At 33.5% G+C, this 11,658-nt stretch overlaps 1 protein-coding gene across 1 annotated transcript; it reads left to right on the forward strand.

Moving 5' to 3' along the window:
• Positions 1–8,712: 8,712 nt before the first annotated feature.
• Positions 8,713–11,658, forward strand: ColSpa_04753 (uncharacterized protein; the record flags this gene model as incomplete). The annotated part of the gene is made up of 1 exon (XM_049270965.1): positions 8,713–11,658. The coding sequence occupies one exon, from the start codon at positions 8,713–8,715 to the stop codon at positions 11,656–11,658; it is 2,946 nt and encodes a 981-aa protein (XP_049126922.1).

An 11,658-nucleotide genomic window follows, 5' to 3' on the forward strand; every position in this document is an offset into this window, starting at 1 on the left:
TTTCTTTTTTTATTACCTTTAAATAATTTAATTAAATTAATAGCTTTTAATTAATTAATTAATTATTAAGTTAAGTATTTATCTTTTTTAATAATATTAATTTTTTTTAGTTTAGTAAAAAAGTTTTTTTTTTTTTTTTTTTATAATAATAATAACTATATATTTAAAATATTATTATTTTTATTATATATATATATATTTATTTATATTATAGGCTCTTTATATAATATTAATGTTTAAGAATAAATACCTTTAAAATTTAATAAAAAGGTTACTATATATACTTATATTACTATAACGTATATAGCTTAACTTAAAAAGTATAATAAAGTATATAAGGGTAATAAGAAAAGTAGTAGTTCCTTTAATTCTCTTAGTAACTAGCTTATAGTTTCTTTTTTTTTTATATATTTATCTTTTATTTAGGTTTTTTATATCTTAAGTAGTATTAATGTGTAAGAGTAGATTTCTTTTGCTAGAGGCTATAGTGGCAGAGAGGTTAATATTGAAGAGGACGGCTTATAGCCTCCTCTTCTAGCTAACCTCTCTGTAGGTGCTGTAGGTAAGGATAAAGATAATTTAAAGTTGTTTCCTTTCCCTGGTGCCTAAGCCTGCTTTAATGTAGTCCTAAGGGCCTTTTGTGATTAGTAGCTAGCTAGTATGTTATACTCTCTTTATTTAACTTAAACTTTTTACTAATTCTATTAAATAGAGATAACTACCTTTAGGTTTATGCTAAGGGAGGAGGTGAAGGAGGAGGAGGAGGATAAGGAGAAGGAGGAGGAGGTATATACTAAGACCTTAGAGCTTACCTTCTAAAGAGACTTTAAGTACCTATAGTATGTTTAGAGCGCATTATACAATAACTTTTTAAGTTAATATATACTAGTAAGTAATAACTAGACCTTTAAGTGCTAGTATTATATACTTAATAAGACCTTTTATATTATAATTATTAAGGGTTCTAAGTTTTATTATTTAGCTTAGGAGTTCTTAGTTATAAAACGTAATAATATAGCTTTAAATATATATTTCTATATATAATATTTATTTATTTAGTTTTAATTATTTTTATAAGTCCTTAGTTAAGTAATTAGTGTATTATAAAGCTATATTATATTTAAATAGACCTTTTTTTAAAAGGATATTTAGTATAATATATAAAAGTGTAGTAAAGTAATACTAGTACTACTTAGTAAAAACACGTTAATTAGTCTAGCTTTATTTAATAGTCTTGCTTTTAGTATAGCTATTATTATTATAAATAAGGGTTAAATAAATACTATTTAGGCTATAATTAATAGCCTTATTAGTTAGTTAATACCTATATTAACTATACTTATATACTAGCTCCTTATAGACTAGTATATAATACTTCTAAGGGGTTAATAGTATTAAAAAAACTTCTTTCTTAGGCTTCTACTAAGAGTAGAGGCTTATAGGCTATAAATAGTAATTTTAAATAGCTTATAAGTATTCTTCTTCTACTAATACTTCTTTTTTAGTATATATAATCTTTATTTATATATCTTATAAGTTAAAAAGCGTTTTAAAGTACTTAAATTTTGTTTTAGTAAGGTTCTTAGTAAAACTATTTACTAATATATTATTTATTAATATATATATAACATTAAATAAACGTTTATTATATTTTTATTAAAGCTATATATTCTAAATATTAATATACTATAAGTAGATTAAAATTTAATTACTTTTACCTATAATAAGGTAAAAAGTTTAATTATTATTATAATTAATCTTCTATATATTACTAAGCTTAAGTTATATGTTTTAGAAAAGACGCTTAAGAGTAATAGTTTCTTTTATAATATACTTAAGGCTAAGAAGCTTAGCTTTAGTTATTAACGTTATAATAGTATTTTATTAAGTAGCCTTTTACTAAATTAGACCTCTAAAAAGCAAAATAATATATTCTTAAGATAATCTTTATGTCTTATTATTATCTATAAATAAAGTATTACTTATAATTAGTAGTACTTATATACCCTTTAAGGTATTAAAGCATATTACTAAGTACTAAGTATAATATAAGTATTTAATAACTTAGTTTATTACCTATTAGTAGATATATAAGAAGTTTATTAGGAATTATGAAAGCAGAACATATATAAATATAATATTAAGTTAAATTATTATTATAGTATAAAGGATTAATCTAACCTTTTTCTAGAAACGCTTTATATTAGCTAAGGTTACTTAAAGGTTATTCTTTTTAAGTATAATTATTAGTAATAGGGTAGTTAATACCCTTAAGTTAATAAAGTTAAATCTTTTAGTAATTTGCTTAATATATTAGTTATAAGCTAAATAAATCTTTTACTTTAACTAGTTATATAAAATCTATATACCTAGATATTATTTAGCTAAGCCCTAGTCTTTTACCTTATATATTATTTAGATTTCTTTTATAATCTTCTTTATATCTTTTATATAAGACTTATAATAAAATATAAGGATATTATTAATATAAAAAAAGAGAAGTATCTTTTTATTTAAGGTCTAAAAAAGATATAAGTCTTTACTTATAGCCTTTATTCTAAGATAATATAAGGTACTTAAAAGTTCCTTATACTAAAGGAGAAGTATATCTTTAAGACTATAAAGTATATACTATAATTTAATGATTTTGTTTAGTATTTTAAAGCTATTTAGAAGAAAATATATAATAAGTAGTTCATTTAGTCCTTTCTTAGTATTTAAAAACATATTAACTATATTGAATTAGTATATTTTAAGGTTAAATTTAGCTATAATAGCTATTATAACATAAAAAGTTTATACTATAAATATTACTATATATATTTATTTAAAAGAATACTTTTCTTATATATTACCCTTTATATAGATTTATACTTTATAATAGTTAAAAAGACTATTTTAGTTTATCTTATATAAGAAGATCTACTTTAAGAAAATCAGTTTCTAAGTAACTTTACTTTAGTTTATTACCTTCTAGGTATTTATCTACTTAAGCTTCTAAATCTTAGTTATTACTATTAGAAAGGGGCAGGGTTTCGCGTTTTCATTTTTCCTTTTATTAGCCTACAGACATAATCACAGGCCTGATCAGACGTGACTAAGCAGAACCCTTCTAAGTACAAAAGGGAACTTTAGTCAGATACTATTACAGAGATCAGGATATCAGGACAAGGTAAACAGACAAGCTTAACATCTTTAGATAGGCATTTAGATAAACATAGATAAATTCATTACTTTGATATCTAAATAACACGTGTAATAAGTGACTATTACTTTGTTTCCTTAGGCCTGACTAGACCTCTAAGGTCTAGGAGGGTATCCTCCTCTAGAGATCACAACATACATATACATACTACTTAGCAATAAGGGCAAATCTAAACAGACTACAAGACATAAAGGATACACTTTTCTGGTTTGCTTGTGGCCCTGATCAGGCTAAGGAGGACCTGAAAAGAGTAGTATCTCATGGTCTAGGCGTTAAGGTAGTCACTTAGGGTAATCAGTTACTCTAAATATACTTATAATAATACTAAGACTTTAGTGTTTAGTGTAGTTTGTGTGTTAACTGTCTACTTACTAGCTTCCTTTATCTTATGCAGTTTTAATGGTGCCTTATAGCGGAATTAAACCACTAATCTTTTTATTTTTTTATTTTAATTATATAATAAATCTAATATTAGTACCTTAAAAATAGCTTTAACTAATAAAATATATTATTAAAAAGATATAAAGGAAACAATATCTTTAACCTAATTAGACTTAGTCTTAGACATAAAAGTAAACTTAATTTTAAGAAACTATAATAAATAAGACCTAAGAAAAGTAAGATTTTTTAAAAAAATAAAGAAATAAATAACTAGCTATAATAATATAATATAACTAAATAAACCTTTTATATAAATAATCTTTTTATAAGTAAGTACTAAGTAAACCTAATTAAAGAAAAAAGCCTATAAGATATAAAAGAAAGAAGAAAAATAATAAGATAAGAATAATACCTTTTACTAGGATTAGTAAACTAAGAAGTTCTCTTAATATAAGTTATAGAATAATTATAACTATAAACTAAGCTTAGAACTTCTTAAGATCTTATTATTATATAAGCCTTAGTTTAATTAGGTTTAATATTATATTATTAATAAAGACTAAATATTTTAGTGTTAATAGATTAATAGTAATAGAAATTTAATGTTCTTTTAGGATTAGCTTAGACTTAATAAGTACTTTTTTTAGAAACTTAATTAAGGATATAATAAACTAATATTTTATAAGAATATATGAAATATTACTTTTAAGTCTGATTAGGTTAATAGACTAGGCTAAGTAGTAACTTTAAAGAGATTTTATGTATAGTACTTTAAGATTAATTTAAAGTAATTAATACTATTTATACTTTCTATAACTAGCTTGCTAGGATATTAGTAATATGTTTAAGCTAACCTTATTAATAATTAATATAAAGTAGCTTAGAGGTTTAACTAATTAGGTTATCTTATTTACTAGTGAAGCTTTCTAGAGTTACTGAGGCCTTAATGATAATATGGATACTAAGTCTAAGACTAGTTCTGGGATTCTTAACTTTAGAACTACTAAGAGAAGTAAGGGTAAGGACCTAAGCTTAGGCTATTAGTAGTATAAAGGGAGTCTTAATTAGGCTAGTAAGGATATAACCTTTTCCTTTGATTTAGTATTAGACTCTCTTACTATAATAGACTTCTAGGCCTAGTAACTCTTAATAGTAAACCTATTAACAATAGTTAACGTAAGCATAACTAAGGACCAAGGGTCTGTTAAGCCTGATTAGGGTAGGACAGATTACTTGCGTTAGTTAATTATTAAGATGTTATTGCTAGATACTAAAGGGGCCTTTACTTTTGATGGCTATAATATTACTGATTTTTTTGATAAGTATAAAGCCTTAATTAGGTTTATGGGTTACTTTAATAAAGAGAAGATAAAAGTGTTACTATAGTACTTACTTAATAAATACTAAGTAATAGTGAAGATTAAGGCTAAAAAGGAGACTTAGTAAGAACTAAATAAGTTTTTTTTTTAATACTTATAGATAACTTAATAAAGAAGTTATCTTTTAACTAAACTACTATATTAAGGACTTTATAAAGAGAGACTTAATTAAGGATAATAACTTAATAGAAACTATAACTTTGTTTTAGAAGGTTAAGAGTATAAGAAAAAAGGTAAAGGCTAAAAGGAAGCTTGTGATAGGTGCTTAAGAGCTAATTAAGCTTTTTACTATATGATTTTCTAAAAACATAATTATAGTAGTATTCTTGTAGATAGGACTTTCTTTTACTGATTTGTTTAAGAGAAGGAACTTTAGTGCTTTTAAGAGGGTAATACTTATATAGGTGGGACAGAAGTTAAGATATAAGGGTTATTATAGAGATTCTAATACTTTTATCTTCTTCTTATTAGCTATAGTTCCTTATTCCTTAAAATAGCTTTTTAGCTTTAATCAGGTTAAAGGTATACTTTTTAAGAAGTCTGCTTTTAAAGATATTAAAGTTATAACTAATCTTACTATAGATAAACTTTTAAAAATAGTAGTAGCCCTTATATTTGCTGTAAAAGCTAGTTTTAAAGCCTAGATTATCTTTAATAGTTAACTTATAGTTATATATAGTTATAACGTCTCTGTATCTGGTCTTTTATAGCTATATATACTACTAGCTTAATAACTGTTCTCCTTTAGTAAGCTAGGTTTTATTCCAGGTTATCTTGATTAGTGTTAGTATAATATATATAACTAAAGAAGGTATTAGATATGTTTATAACTTAAAAAGGATAAAGAGGCTAACCTAATTATGTTAAACTATAACGTTTATAAGTATAAGGTACTTTAAGGATTAAACGTTAAGGTAAATAAAGTTCTTAATATTATTATCTAAGAAGCCTATAAAAACTACTAGCTTAACTAGGTTATTATTTTTACTTATATGGTAAATAACATTTTGTTCCTAGAAGCTATAAAAGTAGTAAAATATATGATTAACTAGGGTGTTAGACGTCTCTTTTAACCTAAGATATAGTACTACTTATTGCTATATACCTAAGACGCCTAAGTAAATCTTGTTAAATGTGTCTTAGTATCCCTTAAGATATACACTAAAGTCTTTCTAACTTAAGGAGTAAAAGTAAATATAGTTATTAGGTTATTAGATATAATACTACGACTTATTTTATGCCGCTTTAATTAGGTAAAGCCTTATTTAGTACGCTAAGGCTTTATTTTAAAAAACATATATTAAAGAAGAAGTACTTTTAGTACTAGCTCCTAGTTTAAGAAAATAAATATTAATGCTTATACTTAGACTTTTTAGCTAATATAACCTATTAGTCTAGTATACTCTAATTAGGCTTATTAGACTTTTAAAAGTTTAAGGTCTTTTTCTATTTAAGCTATACTAGTAGGTAAGTATACTAACTTTATATATAGTTTAAAATATATTTAAGAACCTACTAAAAAGGATTTTATTTTAAATTAACTAAAAATAATAAACCAAGCTATATCTACTTAAGCTATTACTAAGAAATTTAAAGGGAATATTATTATCCTTTTTAACGTTATATTTTAAGTCTAGCTTTAGCTTAACTAGAATATAATAATAATAATATACTAAATACTGGATAGTAATAGGTACTTGGATATCTACCTAGAGGTTCCCTTTAACCTAATTAGAGAAGTAAAACTATATGAAAGATCAGAGGCCTATAAAACAATTAATAGATATAATAGAGATGTCTTAAACCTTATAAGTAGAACTACTAAGGTTAGACTTATTAAGACGCTTAACTTAACTACTATTAAGTCTATTATTCTATACTTTATAATACTTTATTTTATAATTAACGTCTAAGTTAATAGTCTTTACTTTAATTAGAATAACTTAATTAAAGGTGTTATTAACAATAGTTTATAAATTAACGTTATTTTAAGATTATATATAAACAAGTACGCTATTAAGCTTATAACTATACTACTTAAGATAAACGCTTTTAATCTTAATTCAAAGTATATATCCTTTAATAGAGTAGCTATTATATTTATTTAAGTTAAAGGCTATTATTTTTTAACTAGTATATTTATTACTAATAATAGAAAGATGAATGAACTACTTCTTCTAGGATTACCTTTTAGGTTTTATATATAGATTAACTATATATATAGCCTTAATATGATTATACTAATACTAATAACAAGGTAAACTTATCTTTATATCCTAGTTGTATTCCTGAAGTTTAGTAATCTTAGGAAATTCCTGGACTATTTGCTAGACTAGTGGAAAGGGGCAGGGTTTCGCGTTTTCATTTTTCCTTTTATCAGCCTGCAGACACAATCACAGGCCTGATCAGATGTGACTAAGCAGGACCCTTCCAAGTACAAAAGGGGGCTCTAGTCAGATACTATCACAGAGATCGGGATCTCATCACGAAGCAGACAGAGAAGCTTGACATCTTTAGACAGGCACTTAGACAGACACGGACGAATTCATCACTTTGATATCTAAACAAGACGTGTAATAAGTGACTGTTGCTTTGTTTCCTTAGGCCTGACTAGACCTCTAAGGTCTAGGAGGGTATCCTCCTCCTCCAGAGATCACGACACACACATGCGTACCACTTAGCAACAAGGGCAAATCCGAACAGACTGCAAGACGTGAAGGATACACTTTTCTGGTTTGCTCATGGCCCTGATCAGGCCAAGGAGGACCTGAAAAGAGTAGTATCTCACGGTCTAGGCGTTGGGGTAGTCACTTGGGGTAATCGGTCACTCCAGGTGCACTCGTGACGATACTGGGACCTTGGTGTTTGGTGTGGTTTGTGTGTCAACTGCCCACTTGCTGGCTTCCTTTATCCCACGCAGTTTCAATGGTGCCTCGTGGCGGAATCGAACCGCCGATCTTCTCATTGTTTTATTTCGATTACGCGACAAATCCGATATCAGTACCTCGAAAATAGCTTCAACCAACAGAACATATCATCGAAAAGATATGAAGGAAACGATATCCTCGACCTGATCAGACTCAGTCCCAGACGTGGGAGTGAGCCTGACCCTGAGAAACCGCAATGGACAAGACCCAAGAAAAGCGGGATTCTTCGAAAAAGCAAAGAAACGAACGACCAGCCATGACGACACAATACGGCCAGACAAACCTTCCGCGTGGGCGATCCTTTTGTGGGCAAGCACTGAGCAAGCCCAATCGGAGAAAGGAGCCCGCAAGACGTGAGAGGAAGAAGAAAAACGATAAGATAAGAATGATACCTTCTGCTGGGATCAGTGAGCTAAGAAGCTCTCTCAGCGTAGGTTACGGAATGATCACGACCACGAACCAAGCCCAGAACTTCTCGAGATCTTGTTATCATGCAAGCCTCGGTCTGATCAGGTTCGACATTGCGCTATTAACGGAGACTAAACGTCTCAGCGTTGATGGATCGGCAGCAATGGAAATTCAACGTTCCTTTAGGATTGGCCTGGACTTGACGAGCACCCCCTTTGGAAACTCAATCAAGGACGCAGTAAACCAATGCCTTATAAGAACATATGAAATACTGCTCCCAAGTCTGATCAGGTTGACAGACTGGGCCAGGCAGCAACTCCGAAGAGATTTTACGCGCAGCACCCCAAGATCAATTCAGAGTGATCGATACCATTTACACTTCCCACAACTGGCCTGCCAGGATATCAGCAACATGTCTGAGCCGACCCCATCAACGACCGACACGGGGCAGCTCGGAGGTCTGACTGATCAGGCAGCCTCATTCGCCGGTGAAGCTTTCCAGAGTTACCGAGGCCCTGACGACAATGTGGACACTGAGTCTGAGACCGGTCCTGGGATTCCCAACTTCGGAACCACCAAGAGAAGCGAGGGCAAGGACCCAAGCTCAGGCTATCGGCAGTACAAAGGGAGTCCTGATCAGGCCGGCGAGGACATAAGCCCTTCCCCTGATCTGGCACCAGACTCCCTTACTGCGGCAGACTTCCGGGCCCAGCAACTCTTGATGGCGAACCTATTAACAATGGTCAACGCAAGCATGACCAAGGACCAAGGGTCTGTTAAGCCTGATCAGGGCGGGACAGATTACCTGCGTCGGTCAACCATCAAGATGCCACCGCCGGACACCAAAGGGGCCCCCACCTTTGATGGCTGTAACATCACCGATTTCCTTGACAAGTATGAAGCCTTGACTGGGCTTGCTGGTTACTCTGACAAAGAGAAGACAAAAGCGTTGCCATGGTACTTACCTGATGAACACCGAGCAACGGTGAAGATCAAGGCTGAAAAGGAGACTTGGCAAGAACTAAGCAAGTTCCTTCTTGACACTTACGGACAACTCGACGAAGAAGTCATCCTTCAACCGAACCGCCGCATCAAGGACCTTATGAAGGGAGACTTGATCAGGGACGATAACCTGACAGAAACTGCAACTTTGTTTCAGAAGGTTGAGAGCGTAAGAGAAAAGGCAAAGGCTAAAGGGAAGCCTGTGATGGGCGCCCAAGAGCTGATTGAGCTTTTTGCTATGCGATTTTCCGAAAACACGATTATGGCAGTGTCCTTGCAGATGGGACTTTCCCCTGCTGATCTGTTTGAGAGAGGGAACTTCAGCGCCTTCAAGAGGGCAATGCTCGCATGGGTGGGACAGAAGTCAAGATACAAGGGTCATTACGGAGATTCTGACACTTCTGCCTCCTCCTCATCAGCTACGGTTCCCTATTCCTCAAAGCGGCCTTCCAGCCCTGATCAGGTCAAAGGTACACTCCCTAAGAAGTCTGCTTTCAAAGACATCAAAGTTACGACTGATCCTGCTATGGACGAACTTTCGAAAACAGTAGCAGCCCTTACACTCGCTGTAAAAGCCAGTCTTGAAGCCCAGACTATCTCTAACAGTCAACCCATGGTTGCACGTAGTTATAACGTCTCTGCATCCGGTCCTCCACGGCTATATACACCACCAGCTCGACAACCGTCCTCCTTCAGCAAGCCAGGTTTTGTTCCAGGCCATCCTGATCAGTGTTGGTATGATGCATGCGACCAAAGAAGGTATTGGATGTGCCCGCAACTCAAAAAGGACAAAGAGGCCAACCTGATCATGTTGGACCACGACGTCTACAAGTATGGGGTACTTCGAGGATCGAACGTTGAGGTAAACGAAGTTCCTGATGTTGTTATCTGGGAAGCCCGCAAAAACTACCAGCCTGACCGGGTTACTATCCTCACCCATGTGGCGAACAACACCTTGTTCCCAGAAGCCGCAAAAGCAGCAAAACGTATGATTGACCAGGGTGTTGGACGTCCCTTTCAACCTGAGATACAGTGCTACCCACCGCTGTACACCCAAGACGCCCGGGTGAATCTTGTCAAATGCGTCTCAGTATCCCCTAAGACACACGCCGAAGTCTTCCTAACTCAAGGAGCAAAAGTGAACGCGGTTACCAGGTCATTGGACACAATGCCGCGACCTATTCTGCGCCGCCCTGATCAGGCAAGGCCCCATTCAGTACGCCAAGGCTTTGTTTCGAAAAACATGCATCGAAGAGGGAGCACTTCCAGCACTGGCTCCCAGGCTGAGGAAATGAACATAGATGCCCGTGCCCAGACTCCTCCGCCGACACAACCTACCGGTCCAGTGCACCCTGATCAGGCCTATCAGACTCCTGAAAGTTCAAGGTCCCCTTCTGTTCAAACTGTACCAGCGGGTGAACACGCCAGCTTCGCATATGGCCCAGGATATGCTCAAGGAGCTGCCGAGGAGAGTTCTATCCCAGATCAGCTAGAGATAATGGACCGAGCTGCATCTGCTCAAGCCATTGCCAAGAAATTTGGAGGGAATATTACTATTCCCTTCGAAGTTGCGCTTCGAGTCTGGCCTCAGCTCAACCAGGATGCGATGGTAACGATACGCCAGATGCTAGACAGCAATGGGTATTCGGACATCTACCTAGAGGCTCCCTCTGACCTGATCAGGGAGGTGAAACCATACGAAAGATCAGGAGCCCGCGAGGCAATCGACAGATATAACAGAGACGTCCCGAACCTTATGAGCGGAACTGCCAAGGTCAGACTTATCAAGACGCTTGACTTGACCACCATTGAGTCTATTGTTCCGCACTTTATGATGCCTCACTTTGTGATCAACGTCCGAGTCGGTGGTCTTCGCCCTGATCAGAACGACTTGATCAAGGGTGTCATTGACAATGGTTCACAAATCAACGTTATTTCAAGATCGTACGCAGACAAGCACGCTATCAAGCTTACAACTACGCCGCTTGGGATGAACGCTTTTGATCCCAATTCAGAGCGTGTATCCTTTGACGGAGCAGCTATCGTGCCTGTCTGGGTTGAAGGCCACTGTTTCTTAACCAGCATGTTCGTTGCTGACGATAGAAGGATGAACGAACCACTTCTTCTGGGATCGCCTTTTGGGTTCCATACGCAGATCAACTACGTGTATGGCCCCGACATGATCACGCTGATACTGACAACAGGGCAAACTCGTCTCCATGTCCCGGCCGCATTTCTGAAGTTTGGCAATCCTGGGAAGTTCCTAGATTATCTGCCAGACTGGGACAACTATGTGAGGGCTCTCAAGGACCATCTCCCTGATCAGACCAAGCTGCATCAAGACCAGGAAAACTAG

This window comes from Colletotrichum spaethianum (assembly GCF_022836535.1).
Source record: "Colletotrichum spaethianum MAFF 239500 DNA, contig10, whole genome shotgun sequence".
NCBI lineage: Eukaryota > Fungi > Ascomycota > Sordariomycetes > Glomerellales > Glomerellaceae > Colletotrichum > Colletotrichum spaethianum.